The sequence below is a fragment of the Camelus ferus genome, chromosome 23 (assembly GCF_009834535.1).
Source record: "Camelus ferus isolate YT-003-E chromosome 23, BCGSAC_Cfer_1.0, whole genome shotgun sequence".
NCBI lineage: Eukaryota > Metazoa > Chordata > Mammalia > Artiodactyla > Camelidae > Camelus > Camelus ferus.
In genome coordinates, this window is record NC_045718.1 from 26,616,139 (window position 1) to 26,639,241 (window position 23,103).

General features: G+C 33.2%; 1 protein-coding gene and 1 long non-coding RNA gene across 8 annotated transcripts in view; both read right to left on the minus strand.

Annotated features, from left to right (window-relative positions):
• Positions 1–23,103, minus strand: part of AKT3 (AKT serine/threonine kinase 3) — a 207,549-nt gene that overhangs the window by 23,567 nt on the left and 160,879 nt on the right. For all 7 annotated transcript variants that reach the window (XM_032466537.1, XM_032466539.1, XM_032466538.1 and 4 more), the window contains 2 exons: positions 19,265–19,387; positions 10,581–10,709 (listed from right to left, as the gene is read on the minus strand). In XM_032466537.1, the coding sequence (XP_032322428.1) occupies positions 10,581–10,709; positions 19,265–19,387 (252 nt within the window). The remainder of the gene's footprint in view (positions 1–10,580; positions 10,710–19,264; positions 19,388–23,103) is intronic.
• Positions 527–9,731, minus strand: LOC116659250. Its single transcript, XR_004314488.1, has 3 exons — positions 9,722–9,731; positions 7,001–7,006; positions 527–619 (listed from the first exon to the last, which is right to left on the minus strand). It is a non-coding gene; the product is annotated as an uncharacterized LOC116659250 (long non-coding RNA).

A 23,103-nucleotide genomic window follows, 5' to 3' on the forward strand; every position in this document is an offset into this window, starting at 1 on the left:
TTTCATTCTGGTTCCACTAACACTTTAAGTAACAACTTAGAGCTGAACTGTGCTGATTACAGAATATATAATGTGTCTAACACATTCTTGCACTGAGAAGAACTAATACAAATCAAACACTGAAACAAACACTGGTACAAATGCAATGTACCAGAGGAGAGTCCAGGGCATGACAACCATGAAAATAAATATGAAACTTTTGGAGCCCCTACATGCTTAAACTCTTTCAGGAAATATTTAGTCAACAAAGTGAATATAAAGATCTATTGTTTGGGTTGGAATAAACTTTAGTATCCAAAGCTTTAGTATCTCACAACAAAAATTTCTATTAAACACAAACAATAAAAATCGTGGACTCCATATCTGTTTGGTATTTGTCCTTAAACTTATTTCCCAAAACATATTACATGCAAAATAAATTTAGTAAGAAATAATATATGAGTATCAGTTAGGCTATGCTAGAGCAACCTGTTCAAACTGAAATATGATAAACCCATTTGTTCTAGGAAAAATTTGATTTTACCTAGATATGTTCCTCATCCAATGGAATTTTCTTTATATATTTGGGTCTTTCAATATTTTATTGTAAGTTACTGTATTTGAATAATCTTAAAGCTTACTTTATCTAATCCTTTTAGCTTTGGGATAAACACATCAAGAAAACCATACACTGGAAACTTATCAATTAAAAAATCTTATAATTGATTATATGAGAGAGAATTTCATAAAGAACAAAGTAGTATTCTAAACTTTCTTAGTTAATTAAATGAATACATTGCTGAAGATTACGGCCATGTGACTTTTACTTAAAATTTACCGATAATTTCATAGTATCACACATGATAATTTTCACAGCTCCACTATGATTACTATACACACTTTGAAAGGCACTTTGGTAGACAGGATATATCTAAAAATGGAGAATATAATTTCAAAAAAACCCACAAAAACTACGTTACCTAAAGATATATTCATAGTGTTTTAAAACGGTACAAAAAGATTTTTTTCTTCCATTACTGAGACACAGTTGACATAAAGCACGATATAAGTTTAAGGTATACAGCATAATGATTTAACTTACATATGTCATGACTACCACAATAACTTTAATGAATATTCATCATCTCATAAAGAAACAAAATTAAAGAAATAGAAAAAATATTTATCCCTTGTGATGAGAACTCTTAAGGTTTGCTCTCTTAACAACTTTCATATATAACACACAACAGTGTTAATCATATTTAACATGTATGTTACATCCCTAGTACTAATTCAATTGTATCATTGTTTTGTGGCTAAAGACAACTAGAAATTGCATTAGCAAGATATAAACACTAGTCCAGTTTTTATGTTTTTCCACAAATCTTTTGTACATGACAAACAAAGCTAGATATTTTTGGGAAAACAATAAATTCTAGTTTTCATCTTTAGCCAAAAATATTTAAAATCTCTACCTGCTTCAAATGAGTAATGTGAGAACATATAGAAAACAAGAAATAAAGAAGCAGAAGGAATTCCACTTGTGTACTTAAAGGAAATCCTGTATATAAAATCTTTAAATACCAGTGACTTTTGAATCCTTCTCATGCCCAGTTAGCAGAATGTACTGTTTGTGGATCTTTATCTGCTAGATACAGGATTTTACCTAATAACAAAAAAAATTTTTTTTAAATCTAAGTAATCTTTTACTACATTCCTACACCACCAACAAAACAGTGGCACACACGAAAAAGAGCCAAATGTGGTTTTTAACCTCTTTTTTCATAAAACCATAAAAAGCATAAAAGCTGGATTAACTGCCTCCTGAACCCACATTTCACCAGCCGGGTTCTCATCCCCAGCTGGCAAAACTGGCAATCCTTTATTTTTGTTTAAATACCTGGTTTGCAGCCAGAAGGGAAAGTGAGTACATAAAAAAAAGGTTTTATTTTTGAAGAGAAATAAGCAACTAAAGAATAAAACTGCAATATAAAAAAAATCTGTTTGATAAAATAAAATATATTTCATTTAGCTTTGTAAAATGAACACTGATTCTCAAAATTAGTGGTTTTGCTTCTAAACATACGAGCCTTAATTGATATATGATACATAATGCTACAATTAGAACTGTTTGTTGTGTTACTGTTGTTCTGATGTAATATATTATCTTACCGACATGTAAAACTTAGGCAATGTTGAAAAGAAAATATCCCAACAACTCAGCCAGACCTATTTATCTAAGAGTCTTCACTGTCAATTAAAAAGAAGGATTTCTGTTCAACTCCTACCTCCAAACAGCTGGAAGATGAATACACAAGAATTAAAAATAAAAGTGATTATAATATTCTACATGTGGATATATACTCTAAAACATGTTACCACTGTTCACACAACATCCTTTCTCTCTACTTATATCTAGATTATTTCAAAATACAATACTTTGAAATACTCTAGAAATTCCAGAATGAAATTAAAATCCACAGCCTTCTTTTATATTATTTTTGAAAGATAATCTTTCTCCCTTACTTGAAACACTTCTTTTTCTAAAATTACAGTAACATATAAAATTTACATTCTTTAACCTAAGAGTTGCAATTCCCTCTGGCTACCTCTGACGATTTTTTTTTAACCTTAGCAAAAAGGCTAATTTACTTCATGGTTATCATAAGGGCTGATCCAAAGGGTAGGATAAATGGTAACATAGAGGTACCACAGTGGTAAAGTACATTTCAACTCCATTATAATGCAACTTTTCTTAAAATTTGGAAAATATATGCAGATCAAAAACCTTTTCCTAGAGACACAATCCACTTAAAGACTTATCCTGAAGAATTAATCTAAAGAGTCTCTTTTCCATTAAATCAATATTAGTAATGTTTTAACTAAAATCAAGTTTAAATATGAACGCAGATATTTGGTATTTTCTTCTATACCTACTGTCCTGTGTAACCACAGATGTAGCTTCACTTTATAACAACATTTAACACAAATGACCAAATGGAGGTAAATCCCCCCACAAATGGGGATTTGGGACACTAAAAGAATGTAAATGTTTAAAAAATGATGAGAGGTCACATCAATAAACACCCAGACAGAGCACAAAACCTAGGAAACAAGACTCAGTTTTAATTTTTCCAGCAGATGTCAGAGGTTGCTTTGCTTTTTGATGTAATAAAACCTAAGATTCAAGGAAGTCACAGCCGGTGAGATTAAAAAAAACAAACCCCACCATGAATAGCTCTTTACTGGTTGCTAATTTCAAAGAATGACATTACATAATAAACTAAAATTTTTAAATCATATCATCAGTTAAAGTTTCCAGTGTAAATACTAATTGGCTAATGGGCACTTTGAAAAAGTGTATTCATTCCAATATTCTTTTACCAATTAAGATTTACTGGGAGGCTAAAGGAACACCTCCCTCAGTTTGTTCCCAGGCCACACAATGCACCCAAGGCAAGCAGTTATGAGGAGGCTATGTGTGCCCTGGAGTGACTTACTGCTCAATCAATAATCCTGACAGAACAGATGGGGAAAAAATTAAACATCTAAACAAACTGTCTGTACACCTACATTGTGAAAGTAAACTGCGAACTTGGATGAACCAATTTACCGCTAATTCAAAAAAAAATTTTTTTTTCTTGTAACCTTATATTTCAGGTAACTAGTATGTGTGTGCTCTATATATAAACACATATTTATATATTTATCATTTATATTTATGTATCATTTACAGAAGTCCTTTACATATTCTTAACAGCACAGGAATTTGCTGAGAAAAAAAGACCCACAAATCTTCTAATTCAGATTCTAAATGTATTGCAGCTTCAGGAGAACTATATATTTTGTAAGAACTACAAATTCCATGGTTTCTTGGTATTATCTTCATAAATACATATTTTATATCCAGTTTTCAAAAGCTATAATGATTCTAAAGAGACTGAAACTGTAAGTGCCATTTGTTCTGAATTAATATACTTCTAATCTTTATGGCTATCTTCTAGCATGTACACACAAGTACTTGCACACAGCTAACATCGTACTTTTGAAAGCATTCTCTGGCTAGAACATGCAACGCTCTTGAATAAGAGAAAAGCTAAATGGATACAATACTGGTGATTAAATTATACTCACACATAAGTTCCTAGAGATTTCTATACTTCTTTTTTATCCTAAAGCAACAGACATTATGGGATTCTAAGAAACTGGGTCTCTGTAACCAAAGTAAAAACGGCTGCTGTAACTACAAGTAATCACTAGTGTTTCCAGTCAGGGTTGGTTTTCTCTATGTTCTTAAGTTTCAGAGAATTTAAAATTAAACTTTGTGCTTAAATTAGAATCATTCCAAAATACTGAATGCAAATATTCTGATTGTTAAAACCAAAAGACTGCATAACATTGAAAAGAACTTTAGGTGAAAAATAGCTCCTTCAAGAGCTGACAGAACTCTAGGGAAGTAAACGCTGCTACTTATAAACGCTGAGAGACATTAACGTACAACTAAAAATGCCATTTTTGTTCGTATTTAAACAATACCCAACTTGGGGACAAAATGGGATGATTTTTAACATTACTCAGAAACAGTGTAAATAGTAAGCCAACTCATCACAGTTAGAAGTTCTTAAATGAAATAACTGTAAAGCAGACGACTTCTATCTGAACTAATCACTGTGCTTCTTCACTTAGTTTTCCCCTTAACATTGGCGGCGAGAACTCTTTAGAACTGTCAGGAAGATGAAGGTTTTCAAAAATACCTCAAGAGAACAATATTACGTGAGTCATTAATAATTAAATAAAATATTAGAGATGTACACAGTTTTAGGAAGGCTACTGTAACAACTTCTTATTCTTACAAAAAGCTTCTAAGTTTGAAGATTTAGTTTCACAATCTGTTAGAATCAGGAGAATTCTGTCCAAGGGCTAAGCAAAGTGTAACTATGTGTGCTGCTGTTTTTATCTACAGATTAAATATGCAAACATATTCAACTTTGGCCTCATTCATTTCTTTTAAGATCTCCTAAAGACAATATTGACAGAGTCAATAAATAGTGTCTTTTACATCTATTCTTTGTTGTATTTAAAACAAATACACAAAATTCCATTCAGCATACTTCAATCAAGTTTGGTTCTTAACTACTCCCCTCACCTACACTACTCCACATTAGCAACTACCTTCATTCTTAACTTATATGATTCTCTCAACTCATTATAAAGAAGTTAACGTATATGTTTGGCCTTACATTTATTCAAAACTTAATTTCCATTTGAGTTATTATCCACACAGCATCACAGTAACTGAGAAAATCTTTGCATCAAAATGGTGGTCTATTTCAGATACTGTTAAAATACATATTATAAAAGATAATAAAGCTTGTCGACTTCAAACGAAAGTGAATAAAATAATATCAAGTGAGTTTACTAAAAATGAGGTTCTGAAAACTAGGAATACATCAAAAAATGCATTTTTCAGCCACAGAAAAATATTGTACATACGTGAAATAAAATTATACATATTTTTCTGAGTATCAACCACAACCAGACACTACGTATTTTCCAACAATTAAGTCATTCTTTTGCAATCTTTTTGTTAGTTCTAACTTGATTATCAAATAATTTTTGTTTTTACACTATTACAGAAGTGCATTTCTCTAGGTTTCCAAAACCACCTTATTCAACCTTCCCCATCTGTCACCATCTGCTTCTTTTTAGCATGTACTTTTTGTGTGATCACATAAGCATGTGAAAAATAACTAACATTCAGATGATTATCTGCTGGTACATTTGAGGACTGGGCATAATAAAAGTGAACTGCCAAAACGTACTTAACACTTTTAATTTTGTTGGGTCTTGCATGTAAGCTACATTTGATTTTCAAACTGTTTTACAGTTGGAAAGTTGATCAGGTACTGCTAACTCAAGAGCAAAGCTGAGACTCTAAATAATTAGCACTGCATAAAATGCTTTGGATTCAATGAGAGCCAAATCAAATAATAAAATTTAACAGGAAGATTTTATATGTGGTTTCTAATTTCTTTTATAATTCTAGGTGTGAAAACATAGTAGATTATGAAAACAAAAAAATACCCTCAAAATATCTAACAGTCCATAATATATGGAAGGTCAAGTTTATTTCTTTCTAATATAAGAAACAGTAAAAACACTTTAAAACCACATACCCAAATGCACTTTCAGAGATGTGCACACTAAATGTATAGTTTACATGCCTGCTAGAACTGTATCTCTGCAACCCCTTAAAAAATAAAGACATGATTTTTCCCCTTTAATAATAAAGATCTATAATTATTCATCAACAGGAGAGAACAAATGCTTTAAAAAAAGATCCTTTTATCAACAAATGACATTTTTATACTATAAAACTTATCTTTTTTTGGTGGTCTTTGCCAGAAGGAGAAACTTAAGTTTACTTAAAAATCAGCTATGAGCCTGATATACAGGACAGTTAATTATCAGTTCTGAACTGATTCCTAACAGTCTTTTGAAGCATCTTTTAAATACCCTTCATCTATCTTTAACAGCAAAACATTCCCACCAGATTAAATCAGTTTACAAGGTAAAGGGTGGCCACTGCTAGATGAATGATAAGTTGCAGTAAGATCTCTCCATTATGTGTAACCAAGTCTTCTATAAGAGGAGAAGGGAAAACCTTGACAATGAGCCCTTCAAAAGAGAAGCAGTACTCAGGAATGTATTCCAGGTCTGAAAAACAGCTACTACTCATAAACTATCGAGGAAAGTCTCTCAATAATAAAGACAAGTACCAGAAACTTCAAGGTTCAAGGAAAGTGAAAGACAGCATCAGTACTAACGGCAAGGGGCTAGTTCCAGCTCCTGCCCAGTCCCTCTCTAACTCTGACCGTGCATATCTGATCACATTGCCCTGCTCTCAGTTCAAAAGTGGTTCTCCCTTGTGCATGAGGTCAAGTCTAAACTCCTTTCCATTCCAATGCCGATCTACGTGTCCAGTGTCCTCTCCTCTTGCTTGTTCCCTCTCTGCTGCCACCAGACCCTCCCATCTCCTTTTCTTTTCACCTTACTGTACGTAACTCCAGAAAAGCAATTTTTTTTTTTGCACAGTAATGATTATTTTCCATATCCTATCACATCAGTAAATACGGAAAGCTGCTTGAGGACAAAACCCATTTCTTAACAATTTTTGTATTCCCAGCACCTAACATAATGCATGACACCTAATAAATATTCAATAAGTATTTCTTTAATGAACGGAGCTTCAGTGAAATGATCCATATCAGAGATCAGAAAAAAGGACATAATTTCTTGTTTTTAAAAGAAATGGAAACACAAAGTTACCCTGATGTAACAGTGTCTGACACAAGTACTTAAAATATAAACATTAAAATTGCATGACCAGTTAGTTGTTTCAAGATTTGTCGTCCTCAAACAGTAAGCACAATGATCACTTTCTCCTATAAAAATAAGGCGTCAAGAATTTAATTATGAATCAACATCTATCAGCCATGGGTGTATGTATCAACAGCTTTTAAAGACCAGACTTCTGCAATATTTTTTAGAAAGGTATACAAATATGTTTTCTTACTTGTCTGAAAAAAGAAACGGATAACTTCTTATGAATTGTAAACTTTCTATTTAGAAATAACTGGACTCTCCTTGCATTAAATTCTTGGTTTTGTTCTTTAGTTGATAACATCTGCATATAAAACAGTATCTTTGTTTCTTAGGAGATCATCTCTACTGAAATGAGGTGTATTTATCTTCTTCAGAAATAATTTCCCTTCATTGTGACACAATTAATTTTGTTATTCTAAATACGGGATATCCTCATCCATGGCAAACGTACAGCAAGGGCAACCAGAACCCCAGAGAAACAAAGAATTTGTTTTTCATGACATTCACAAAAACCGTCCTGCTCTAGAAAATGTGATCTTGTATTTAAATAAACAAGAAACAATGTTTCTGAAATTTTACCTAATTTAGCCACAAAAATGGAAAATTTTAAATTCCAGATTTTATAACAGAGAAAATGTTATTTTTGGCAGCCCTCAATAAAATAATATTTGGAAACTTACTGTGAAAAATAGTACTAATATTTCAAATTACTAGCATTCGTTTACAATAACTCAACATTTTTGAAATGTAAATTAATCCCTAACTGAAAAGAACTATTGTAACAAACTGGCATGAGTTAATGTGTGTATAAGGAATGCTAGTATCATTCTGAATGTATTCCTACTTCCTAATTCTTTTGATTATTTTGTCCTGTTAAGCATTTACAAAGCATCTATTTAAAAAATAACAATTATTTACATCTAAGTGGCCTTGAAGTTACCTTTTTTAGTCCCATGATGTATGCAGTTAAAAAAGTAAAAGTGGGCTTTATAAGATGCATCTAGTTGAATCTTGATTCTATCTCTACCACCTCCTAGCTGTGTACAGATCACATTAAAAAATTCTGATCCTCAATTCTCTCACCTTTAAAAAATCAGGTTTGCTATTACAGAAGTTTATTCCAAATATGCAATGTACTTATATAGCATGAGGCACACAAAACTTGTCCAGTAACTACTAATCTTCATTCATCAAAGATTAACGCCTCTCTATTTGGTTCCAGCCACACTAACCTTGCTGGAGTTTGACAGAAGAACTGAACTTGTTTCTGCCTCATGGTTTTTATACTAGCTGCTCTCTGCCTGGAAAGTTATTCCCCTTTATCTTTGCAACAGCTGCCTCTTTAGCATTCAGCTCTCTGGTCAAACTCTCCTTGAACATCTCATCTGTAGAATATTTTATTTTCCAAAGATAGCTGCAACAGTATCTCCCACCTCACAGGATCTTTTACAATGGATCTTTTTTTTTTTTTTTCCACAAAGGGGTCTATCACTACCCCTGTGTAGTCTTAAAGTTGCTTAACCGCTAAGCATAAGACAGAAATGATGTGTGATTTCTGAAACTAGGCCATAAAAGGAGATGCATACACAAATATTCATAGCAGCATTATTAGCCAAAAACTGGAAGCAACCCAAACATCCATCAACTGCTGAATGGATAAACAAAATGTGTTCTATTCATACAATAGAATATTATTTGGCCATAAAAAGGAATGAAGTACCAACAACATGCCGAAGCATAGATTAATCTTGAAAACATACTAAGTGAAAGAAGCCAGACACAATAGGGCACATATTGTGTGATGACTCCATTCAGACGAAATGTCCAGAACAGGCACATCTATAGACAGAAAGCAGATTAGCAGTTGCTTGGGAGGAGGGAAGACCGGAGGGAGCTAACAGGTATGGGGTTTCTCTGTTGGAGTGATGAGAATATTTTGGCATTAGAAGTGGTGATGGTTGCACAGCTTTGTACATACTAAAAACACTTCAGTGCACTTTAAAAGGTTGAATTTTATGGTATGTGATGATAAAATTTTAGAAGATATACTATAAGAAAAATTTTCAAAAAACTAACAAAACATTTCTTGATAGTTTGCTAGGTTAAAAAAGAATGGAAGCAGTTTCCAAAGTGTTCCTTAAGACATTCACTTTAAGAACCCAGAGCCAAAGACATCTGTCTACCCTGAAGCAACCAGGAAATGAGGAAGCCAGGCCACACGGAAAAGCTATAGCTTTTGGGAACCTGTAAGGTACCAGGTGACAGTCAGCATCAACCATGAGACACATGAAAGGAGGAGCTTCCAGACTTCAGTCTCTAGCCACAGAGTCACCCTCTGCTGTGCCCTACGTACCACGGAACAGCGTTCTTGTTCCCCTGCTGTCTTGACTTAGTAACACTCAATCACATAAAATGGTCCGGTTTTGCAGTGGTCTGTTTTGCAGCAACAGTAATGAGAACACTACCTAACACAGTCACCACACCACAACCTCTCTTTATCTAGCTTTCTTCCTTCATGGTACTTATTCATTACATGACATTATGTTATTTATTTATTTTTATTCTGTCTCTCTCCACCAGAAGTGAGTTTCCTGAGAAGAGGGTCCTTTGTGTCTTGTTCCTACAACCACAGCACCCAGACAAATACCCAGTATATAGTAGACAAGTAATATATATTTGTTAAAAAAACAAATTAATGAATTATTGTAGAATCCTCAGCATGGGGAGGTTACCAGTTGGCACTTGCTCTGATATGAATTCCAAAATGTAGTTACTGTCATTTCATTAACTTTCCCAAAGGAATTAAGTATGAAAACCTGCAATACTACAAATCCAAATTATCACTGTTTCTTTGTTTCTAAGGAAAACCCAAGGTGGTTTATAAAACTGTTAATATTCTTGCTGAAGTCCTCCGACTATTCTATTTTAAAAAATAAATCAAAAAAGGTATAACCAAGAAATAAAACACATATGGCCAAGAAATAAATATTGACTTCTACTGCATAGTACTTTGTGCTCATAAAGTTAATAAAATTTAATTTCTATATATTCTTGCCCTATAATACCATGTTAAACAAGTGGGAGCAAAACAGATTTGATTCATGTTGAAATCAAGGTCAAAGTAGTAGGTACTACAATTTTTTTTAATGCCTAAATGGTTTACTTTGCAAAATATTACATCAGTGTTACTTTTTTCCTATGGAGCCATAGCCTACCTCTGGTGCCAGATACTCTGGTGTGCCACAGAACGTCTTCATGGTGGCTGCATCTGTGATCCCTTCTTTGCAAAGTCCAAAATCTGTAATTTTTATGTGGCCATCTTTATCCAGCATCAAATTCTCCAACTGTGTAGTAAGAAAGATGACATAATTTATTCTATAGTCGTCAAAAATAGGAAAACACTGCTTTGAAAAATAACTGAATGCTGAATAAGATATTTTGGAAAGAGAGCACAGTTGGAATTAATAGAATTTTCAGTACTTACAAACACTGTAGCTTCTTATTGATGTATAAGAAGAAACATGTTTTATCAGATACTTTATGATAATAAAATTATTGATTTTTAAACCAATGGGAGTAAGAGCCATTACTGTGTGAGTTCTGAGAACTAAAGCTTAATTAACTTTCCAAAGCAAACATCAATCCTATTTTTCTGTTTTTTTTTTTTTTTAATAAATTGTGATCTAAACAATCCCAAAGAGACAACCATCTTCTTCTAGATACATACAGATGGATTTCAACAATTTCTCTTAGGAGTCTATTGTTATTATAAAACATTCACTTACAGAAAATTTTTTTTGGTGGTGGTTGTAAATCAAATCTAAATCTCATTTTGTAAGGTAAGGCAATATCCCCTTTTGCAGTTCTTTGTAATAAAGAAACACCAACCCTTTTAAACATAAGAATATCAAAGTTAAACACTTAACAGTTGATAAAAATATATAGCACAGATATTATAAAGTTGGAATCTCTTTGAGCCTATTAATACAAAAACACCAAAGATAATCTTAAAGATGTAACCAAATAGCAAGATCATCTTCCTCAAGTGAAAATTATGAAATGCAAGGGGGTAAAGAGTTTGTGCAAAGCCAATGTACTTAAAAAGAGCAACAATAACTGATCTTTTTCTTCCCATTTGAATCCAAAGTTACAATTATCACCATGCAGAAATACATGAGCTCTGAATTGTGATCTTTCATAGCCTTATATATAGATGGGGCCCAGTCATGGAGCTACAGCCTAAGGGAATAAACAAGAAATGCATACACAAAAAAACACATGTGAAAAAATACATTAGCAGGATGAATGATAATTAACTTATTTAGGGACTAGACAGTTATTCTACTCCTTAACGTGATCTATGAAAGTGCTTACCCAAACTCTGAAGTCAGTATCAAATTCAAAACAGAATTCCATATAAGAACATAAACAGATGCCAATCATATAAAATATGTTATGCTCTGTCGTATTATCCAATGTCTTATAAACCAGAAAGTAAATAGAGTTAAGCAAGCTGTGCTCAGTGAAGGAAAGCTCAGAACAGACATTAAGCCTTCAAGTATAGTACTTAAATGTGCTATCCACTGAATTCAATGCTCAATACATGTTTCATGAACTGCACAGACTTCAGAGAAGTGTGTCTGTCTTTGACTTGTCTTGAGATAGTGGAATGAACCCTAAATATACTGCTGAAGCTATCAAACATAAAAGTTCTTTTATTTTATAAAATTCAGATACCATGCATCTTCCTCATGATTCTCTTACTAACTGGAACCTAAAAATCAAACCCAATTTGCACAAATGGCAATGAGTCCTGGATACTGAAACTAATCAGAAACATCAAGAAAGAATCTCTATTTCTCTTTTCCTCTCTGTTTTGGAAACCTTTTTCTTCTTCATGCTTCTGATGTTTTCCCTCTTTTCCTTCTCTTTCAAACAACACCCTCTTCTCCTGCTCCTATCTTGCCGTAACGAGAAAAAGTAGTATACACTGGAGAGTCCACTGTTTTGTTGAATAAAAATATATATGCCCTGTTCTTAATTTTAAAAAATATGCTTATTGTTTTAATACATAAATACATTATAATATATAAAAACAAAATCAAATTAAGTTCTTAAAATGTTGCAAGATCTTTTATAATACATTAGTTTTCTTTTTAACTGAAGTACCATCAATTACAATGTGTCTATCTCTGGTGCACAGCACACATAAAAGTTCTTATAAAAACTTCAAATAATACATACTAATAGCAAATAAATTGTGCAGTTTGGTGCATATTATGCCAATTGTCTTTATATATTTTATATGCACTGCAACATATTCATGGAAACATGACAGCATGCACTAATGTGCTAATTTTCCACATTTTGACAGGACTATTTTGAAGTGAATGGGTACAGAAGTATCAAAATGCATAAACAATGTTTTTTTATACCAAGAGGTACATAAATTTGAAAAATCTTGATTGGTACCTAATTCTCTAATCTCATATCTTATCTCTAACATACCAAGGGTTGAGGGATGAGAAATGAAATGAGATGCAGGAATAGGGTTGGAATAAGAAGATTATACTGTATAGCACAGGGAAATGTATACAAGATCTTGTGGTAGCTCACAGCAAAAAAAAAAAAAGTGACAATGACTATATGTATGTTCATGTATAACTGAAAAATTGTGCTCTACACTGGAATTTGACACAACATTGTAAAATGACTTTAACTCAATAAAAAAATGTAAAAAAAGAAAAAAAAAGAAAAAAGGAAAAAGAAATAGTGTGAAGGTGACCAAGAGTCCCAATTTGCCCAGAACTGAGGGGGTTTCCTGGGATACGGGACTTAAAAGGTCAGTAACTGGGGAAGTTCTGGGCAAACAAGGACAGTTGGTCATTCTACTTGTTTTATAAATCAGCTTAAAAAATCATGATATAGTCAGAAATAAGGTCAACCTACGGGATGACTGTGAGAAATGGGGCAGAGGTCATGATAATGGGGGAAAGGTAGCATACTGCATGGGAGGCAGTAGAGTAACATGGATAAGATTATGGAATCAAGTCAGAGAACTTATATGTAAATTCAAACTTTACCCCTTCCTCACTATAGCTTTGGGCATGCTTTTAATATCTATATGCCTCAACTTCTATAAAATAACCCAATGTATTGTCTTTAGAATTAAATGAGATGTTGAATGTAGAACTTAACCAATAAATGTACTGATCATTTATTAAACATGGAGAGTTTAATGGCTGATTTGTAACATATCAAAATGTTGTGTGCTCTTCTAGACAACACTGTATGTTAAAGGAGAGAGCAAAGTTCAGAAATGGAAAAGACACTTTTGTCAACTTGGTAATTTCATTAAAAACACTTTCGATACACAACAATTTCTTTTGAATAAATAACAGAACACAAATATTTCACAATTTTTGAGCCAGTTATTTTATAATAGTATCCATCTTATTCCATTAATTACCTTCCTTCTCTCACCATCCTGATATGTCATTTTGCTAAGCATGAATGACAAAAACAACTTGTCCATCAAAAGTGTGAATAATAGTCAGAGATGCATCACCATAAAACAAATGATATTCCCAAATCTAATCTTGTATAAAGATCAGAGGTAATTAAGTATCCAGTCTTTTAAAAAAATAATAATTTTATGAAGATGCATAACCAAGTTTTCATAAAATATAAAAACCATTAGTTTTGTAATTCACAAATGTGAAGGATGCACAGTGTTCTCAAAGCAGATCGATGGCTTAGATACATCAAAAACACCTGGAAATAACTTCCTTAATGCACTTGACACTAACATAAAGGGGATTTAGTCAAACACTTTTAGGAACCCTTCTACTGTGTAAAGGAGGAATAAAAATATTTACAAATGATCTTTCTTTGGTCTCTCTCCTAAATCTAATGCTTTCCTTCTTCCCTTTTTTTGGCCACAAAATGAAAAATGTATATGGCCACTGACTGTTCAGGTATTTTCTATTATAAAACTTCAGATGCATCTGTTTTATCTCCACTGTCAGTCTTAGTGTCTAGGATTGAAAGCAGGGCATTATGTTTATGCTTTATGGATGCACCCATTGGCAAAAGCAATGTATGAGTCAAACAGTAGGTTTTTAAAGAAAAGATTACATTTTAAAAATCTAGTTAATGCTTACTATTTGTATCAGAAGGTTGTTTGTTATCTGACAGCTCACACATTGAAGAGACAAAAATCTTTGACATATACTTCATGGAGTTTCCATTAAAAAAAAGGCAACACTTTTTACCCAATTGAAGTGAACAGGCATTACTGACAGAGGGTCTTGATTTGGTAGCTTTTGAAATCTTTTTCCCTCTGTACTTTGTGAACCAGAAATAATAGCAAGAAAGCACTATGCTCCTTTCTGCTCTTGCTGGTACCTAGAATAAAGTTAAACTCTTAAAATCTGAGCTGCTTTTAACACACTGCTTGCCAACCCTTTAGGCTTCATAGCACAGTAAAAAATGAAATGCGTAGGGTGCACCAGGATCAGTAGGCTGGCTGCTTGTCACTGGAACTGACTGGCCTAGAGGCTCCTCTAATCGCCTGGTGGGTTGAGAGAGGCTGTGGCTTAAGCACACAGCCTGGGAAGCCCTGCTCTTAAACAAGCCAAGTTGCTATTAGAAAGTTTAAAAGTTTTTAACTTTCAGTTTTTTTAAGTTTCTAATATAAAATTCATACATATATTCTAAGATCTATCTATAATATAGGCACACACACACACACATATCTTTTAGGTAGCATTTTAATTAGATGGCTGACATTTTGTGATTAAACAAAGGAATGCAAACAGCAGTTCCTAAGGGCTCTGACAACTATTGTAGCAATATAAACAAACAAGTCCCTTCATTCACTCTTACAACCCCATTTTAGCACAGTTGTATCAAACTCAGGGTTCTGTAACAAGACTGCCTCAGGCCCAACAATATAGTAGGAAATTCCTCCTCTGCACACTGCATATTGAGGTTTATGAGTATCAAACTGCCAAAATGTCACACAAGCTAACCTGCAGGAACTTCATGACTGTGGAATTAAGAGAGTGTGTTAAAATACTGAAAGGAAAATATTTCTTCACTTTAAACCTTCCTACCTAGAAAAGGTTCACTATATACAGTAGCAGAGACCCCACCCAGGTTGCCAAGCTATTTAAGAATTTACTACACATAAGAAACATAGCCCAATAGTACAATTTAATGTTAGAAGTGGAATGGGTTCTTAGTAGCAGTGCTTAAAATTTTCATAAAAGAGGGAATCCACAGTGACTGTTTAGAAGTAGGAGTTGGGGGATGTGTCTTGAGACTCAGTATATAAAGTAAGCATGTTGTTTTCATTTAGACTGTTGGGTTTATTTGGGAGCTGATGCAGATTGGGAGGGCTGTGGTAAAAGACTCTCTGAAACCATTCCTTTGTGCTATCCATCACTGAGTCTTAGAAATTATCTAAATCTTGTTGGCAGTTTCTCACATTAACAATGTAAGTGGTTAAATTAACCATTAAACTCTCTGATTAGGTAGAAAACAAGATTAATTTTCCACAAGTAGAATACAAAAGCAATTTATATATTATTTTCTGCCTCTTGCCCTGTCATAAACTCTTGGGAGAAATTAATTCTTAATGAATTACAGTATCATTATATGTACCTTTGCAAATGTCCCTATTTAGTCTATTCTGTACTTGGATGGCCATGTTTGTTGGAAAGAAAAGTTACACGTGCAAAAATACGAGCTAAGTGGAAAAGGAATTTTTAACAAAATCTGCACTACTGACACAGTCTTAGAAGAGATTTCTTCAAATATTTAGGCTATTATAAAGCAACATCAGTTTTTCCTAATTAATCACAAGGAATTTGGGTCCTTACCAGAAAAAAAAAATTAATATCATGAGATGTATTAATAAATTAAGCAAACTTACTTTTTAAAGTACAAAAAAGGATGCAATAATTTATTTGTTGCTCTGAACACCAAGTTATTAGGAACTATGAACTGATAAAATGTCTTAAAACAACTTGCACATGAAATAAGGCTTTTTGCCTCCAGTGATGAATGGGGGAGTGGCAAATAGGCACTGATTTACTTGAGAGGTGCAGCTACCATAGGCATCTCAAATGGATTTGTATTTGAATAAACACAGGGTCATTAGTAAGGAGATGACAGAGACAAACCTGAGATGAATCAATCAAAGTGGGAACCTCAATTTTTGATAATGCTCTTTTGAATATATTTTATATAAATATATTTAAGATGTTCTTTTTCTCATCTTTGGCAGTTTTATTCCACTTTTAGATTTACAATGATCTCCTAGAGTTAATCCAAGGCATCTACCCCATCTAAGTTCATTTTAACTCTAGAAAGGCAGAATCGTGTAATGAAAACATACCTGGAGCTAGGATTCATGGTTTCCAATAATCTTGACTATGTCACCAACTTAGTCCATTACTCTGAGTCACTTACTAGGCTTACAGGCTTCAATGGCCTCCCCTGTAAACTATGGATCAGCTCTGAATTTCTATGATCCTACTTAAAAGATCTCATTCTATCATGCATAATCCTGTGCAATATGGATACAAATAACACTTGTATAAATTTAGAATGTCTGGCTTTTTACATTATGCATTTTTCTTGGTGTATATTCCATGGATTCTATCCTATGCTATACTTAGACCTTTAAGTTAAAGCTATATTAAAAAAACAGAGAGCAGAGACCACTTAATATTATGCCTAGTAAAGTTAGTGGTCTATGCATATGGTAACTATATGACTGATACTCATATATAAAGTAGGTACTTTATATTGCAGCTTTAATAAATTTGGTCTAATTTCATCATTAGAAAGGATGGAGCAACAAAAACCCATGTTAAATGAATTTCAACTTATCGATATGTTGGTTCATCTAATGACAAATGATTAATGGAGAATACTGACCAAGATCATCCCAATTATATCATTTCTTAATCAATGCTAGCAATCAAATGAGCATTCTTTTCTTTGTTTCTTTAGACTAACAAGTCTATCTTCCAGCTTTAAGCATTTTGGATATATTACTGAGTACTTCAAAATTACTCTCATTTCCTTAAATCCAGGAAATCCCTCCTTTCTCCCTACAAAGAGTATTCAAACAATATAAAGTGGGAGTGAGTTGAGCGTAATTAGGCAGAAAAAAAGCTAACTACTTCTAAGCAAATTTGGAAATGCTATAAAACTGGTAAGTTTTGTCATACCATATAATTAAATCCTTTTCAAAAAAAATCTAGATTCAAGGCATTTAAAAATTATAGGCTTATTTGGCCATGCAGACATCAGATACATGGATGCTGAATTCTACCACTCCTGGCTATAAAAAGCTGCAGGCTAAACATAATCATACAGTTGATTATATTCATCTTGGGTCCACTTTGGCACTTACAGTTGATCATCCCTGATCTAGATTATAGGGCCATAGTCCATTTTTCCTAAAAACAGAATTTTGTTAACTTCCTTAATAAACAATAATATGTTAAATAAAATAAACATAAAATAAAAATATAAACTATATAAAATAAAAACCTTTAATAAATAATAACGTGCTATACAAACATACATACTATATTTCATTGTCACCATGTAAAATGATACTTTTTGAGACAGTTACTTCTTAGGGTCCTTCATAATATAAAGGTACATGACAGCAACATCTTCAAATAATCCAGACAACTGCCTAAATAGATGAGTTAAGAATCACAGATGTTTTAAACAAATGAGTGGGAGTGAGGGGATAATTGTGATTCCTGTTACATGCCGAAATACGCAGACATAAACCTCATTTCATAAATTTCATGAAAGACTCTCATAATTTCTATTTCTACAAATCAAATTATATTTTAAATGAAGTAGTATTTGATAAACAAAGCAATTCTGTGTCAAACTTTAATAAGTCAAGATTACTATATGATTTACTTTTTAAGAAAGTAAAACAGTCACATTTACAATTTGTTCAGAGTGTGTCATGGTACAAATTTCCTTAATATGGCCAATCTAATTCAAAACAATGTCATGAGAATTACTACTACCTTTTACATTCTACTCCAGGGGTCAGCAAACTATGGCCTGTAGGTGAAATCTTGCCTACTGCCTGTTTTTGTAATTAAAGTTTTGCTGGAACACAGCCAGATGCGCTCATTGACACACTGCCTGTGCCTGCTTTCATCCTACAATGGCAAAGCTGAGGAGCTGCAAAAGAAGCTGTAAAGGGCAGCAAAGTCTAAAATATTTACTAGTTGTCCTCACAGAAAGCTTGCCAAACTCTGAGCTATTCTGAGGGTTTCCCCAGAAAGAAACTGTATAGAGAAATAAAGTCACTATTTAACTGATAAAAACAAATACAGTGCTTTTTAAAATGTAAACTAATCGATAAAAGGTTATATTAAAATACTTCAGGTATTTAACTCCACTAAAAAGTTAATACCAAAATCAAATATTTTCTTTCCCCCAAATAATCTTCTTTATTATAAAAGATTTTTCATAATACCTCATAGGATGTTAAAACATAATAATAAAATCTATAGTAAAATGTTACTTGCAGTTACTTGACTTTTAATCGGACGTTTAACATTACTCATAAGACTTACAGAAAAACAAAACTATTACCAGTAGCTCCTATTTGATCAGAGCAGTCAAGCAGAACTTATTTTGTATGTCAAAAACTCGGACATAAAGGAACTACACACTTTTCGGTGAATGAAATTTGCTGTCAAATACAGTGAACTACATTCTTTAACAGAGTGGGGTTTTTTCCCAACTAAATCTGCTTTTCTCCAAACTGTGTAACTTTGTAATTACTTTGTGATTGTCCCCGTAGTCTCTGCAAAAACAAATTCTGATTACTTTTCTGTTTTACCTTGAGATCACGGTACACAATCTTTCCGGAATGTAGATAGTCCAAGGCAGAGACAATTTCTGCACCATAGAAACGTGTGCGGTCCTCAGAGAACACCCGCTCTCTCGACAAATGGAAAAACAGCTGCAGGGTAAACAGCAGGGACAGGATTGTAATAATTACTGATTTAGTGGGGGAAATTAACACAAACATAAAACACCTCTCATCACCATATTGTGATGATAGATACTGTACTCTCAGTGGACACTGAGCACTCTTAGACAGCAGCTGGCTTATCTTTTCCAGGTTTCCAAGGGGAGACTGCAGGCTGTTAAATCAGCGTTTTAATCAATATACCAATCTTGTTTAAGGCATTCTGCTTGCTACCCATTTAACCTTCAGTTACCAGAGGAAAAAAGAATGCATCATCAGGTTCCATCTCCTCCTCAGTGTATTGTTGCTTCACTCTTTCAACGAGGAGGTACTGAGACATTATTAAAATAAATGAACACAAGCATAGATGTAATATTTCTACTTAATTATTTGATTTACATTTGATTTCAAAGAAAGGAATGCTGATGTGTGAAAACCGATCTGTAGGAACTTAGAAAGTCTACAACTTCTGACTCATCATGGTATCTCTAGACATGTTTTCAAAGTTTAAATCAGTGTTTTCTGTAGTGAGAAACTGTGAGGTTCTAAGTTTTCAATTTCTCTTAGTAATATCCAAAACGGACAGAGAAGGTCCCATTATTTCCCTAAGAGTTCTCAATGTATATTCTTTCTATTTCAACAATAATTAACTATGACACCAATCTTTCTTCATATAATCATTTAAAACTGTAAGTCCATCCATTTCCTATTATATCACCTAAAAGATATTTCATTCAACAGTTAACAAGGATCTACTGGGTGCTCACTGTGGTTAAGCTTCCAGTTCTCCATTTAGGCCAGCTCTTTAACAAACTGCCTGTCTCATCTCTCAGTTCAACAATGTTTGGGAAGGAAGGAGCTGGCCTCAGGCACTATGAATTGACTGCTGACCTTTGTTGTACTATTTCATTGTATTAAGAAACTTGCCAAGAACAATAAAAGATTGTTGGCAGTGCTGAGTACATAAGAGTATGTACTCAATACATATCTTTGATTAAAGGAATGATCAAATCAATCAATGTATCATTGACTGGAAGATCAGGCATTAAGTATACCTTTACATGCATTACTTCTACAAATTTATAAGAATTACAGTTTAACCGAGATTTGTTCCTCACACACCAAATTATAATTTAGGTAAAGTAAAAGAGGTTCCATACAGAGTCCTTCTTCCCCTTTCCCACTTCCACCTCCACTTAAGGGCCTATCATTATTTTAAGATAAAATTTAAGCATAACACATTGTCATAGCACAGAGAAGGAGGTAGAATCTTGCCACCCATTTGGCAACTATTGCCAAAAAAGACCAGCTCAACATTAGTTACAGTACAACTAAAATACTGGCAGATAGTCTCTAAACTTTAATGTTCTCTACTATATTGTCATATTTTATCAAGTCTAAGGTGCTACAGATTACAATTCCATCATATTTTATGTTAACACCAAGAAAGAAAAAAATGTCAATTAAAACTATGACACACCGTCAAATATAAAAGCCATTCTGATTGCAGAAAAGTTCAATGTGTCTTACAAACAATCAAAGATAGTATGCCAAAAATCAAACTAATGTGAACTATTACTCAGGGATATGTTTCAAAATTCGTTCATTTTATGGAAGCATATGCATATGATTAACGCCTTACTATTCAAACAAAGACAAGAAGTAGAAAGAAGCACGGATTATCAGGAAAACCATTAGGAAGAATTTCTAGGTTAAAGTAATTTCTGCCATCCTTTATACAAAATATCACTAATTTTGACTGAAGGAACTCCTGTGACCTCTATCCAGATTTATGGCAGTCTTCTAATGGGATGAAAATAGTTAGATTTCTAAATTTTCTTAAAATGTCAAGCCTAGAACCTACTCATCTATTTTACAGAAGATACAGATCTTCCTAAATCAACACAATACATGAAGGCTTCTAGATTTTTATTTAGACAGTAAATCTTCAATTTGTCTCCCAGCCACTTTCTATAAAAACATCAGCTAGAAAAAAAAAAAAAAAAACTTCAGGAGAAGGACTCTATTTATTTCTCAATCTGATGTCCTCTGATGTCTGCCCTTGCTACTTTATGGGACTTATTCTTTTTAACATAACCAAGAACCTCTTGTTCTAGAGCTTAGAAGCTATTACCCTGTCCTTACTGCTTGGCTTTGGTACTACAACTCTCCTGATCTTCTACTTAACTCTCTGAATAGTCCTTTTCAGTCTCTACCTTGGCTTTGAACCAACTTCCCATTTAGTAAGCATCAATTATTTTAAAGTCACTGTATTGTGCAGTGGGACAAGAAAAAGAGGGCATACGATGGTAAGACATAATCCCTGATCTTAAGAAATTCAACCCAATAAAGGAGATACATGCATAGACAAAGAAACAAGAGATCTGTGATAAATGTTGTAATTCTGATATTAAAAGTGCTTTGGGATTTGCAGATACTAACTATTATATATATAAGATAGATAAACAGCAAGGTCCTACTGTATAGCACAGGGAACTATATTCAATACCTTATAATAGCTTATAATGAAAAAGAACATGAAAAGGAATTCACACATGTAATACTGAATCACTATGCTGTACACCAGAAAATAACACAACATCGTCAACTGACTATACTTTAATTTTAAAAGAAGTGCTTTGGAGGCAAAGGATGATTAATCTTTACTGGGATGATCTGAGGAGACTTCACAGATAAATTACTATTTCACTTTGGTTTTGAAAGTTGGGATTTTTCACAAATGGAGAATATAAGAGAAGCCTACAAAAGAGTGCTATGCAAGTTTTATCCATCTTAATATTTCAAACACAGCCTAGTACAGTACCTGCAGAGAGTAGGTAATTAACAAATGTTTGTAGAAGGAATTAATTCTAAAGGGAAAAAAAAAAGTAACAGGAAGGAAACAACATGCAGGGAACGCATGTAGCCTAAGAACAATACACATTAAGGACAGTGACAGCACTTAAGGAAAAAATTTAAAGAAAAAGATGAGGCTAGATTGTTTAGGACCTCGACTGCCATGATATGGTTTAGAGATTAATTCTGTAAATAAGGAGTGTCAAAGACATTTGGGTTAAAAATTAGTTTAATTAAAAAAACAACTCTAGCAGCAATTAGAAAATCAATTAAAAAATCGAAGACTATAGTAGTCAGGTAAATAATTCATAAAGTGCAAGAAAAGTTATTGAACGCTGGTTTAGTACAACTGCTATGAAAAAGCTGCAGACACAAGAGTAAATGGTACAAATCTGTAAGAATACCACTGGTTGGTTAGAACAACCAGATACATAAACAATTCCACTAAAAATACGCAGTTATAAAATAGAGAGCACACTTAAAGAAGTAAGCATGTTTGGTAATATCAGAAGTTACAATTGAGATGGGTAAGAGCTTCTGAGGGACTTCACCTAGAGTGGTACTAATATACATTTCGAGAGTCAATATTCCCGAGAGAACTAGCTTGTACCTTTGGGCAACGCTGTTGAAGTTTCTCTATGGATGGCTCAGTAGATGTTGCTGCCAGCAGTGTAAAGGAAATGAATGGGTTGGTAACAGAGAAGCAATGGATTTTATTTTGACCTGCTGATATTTAAATGAGAACTTGATAGCACAACTTTAGAACTATGGGACCCAAGGGTAGATATGGAAGTCATTTATATAAAAAGTATTGTTAACACCAAGGAAGCAATGTTAGCCCAGAAATTTAG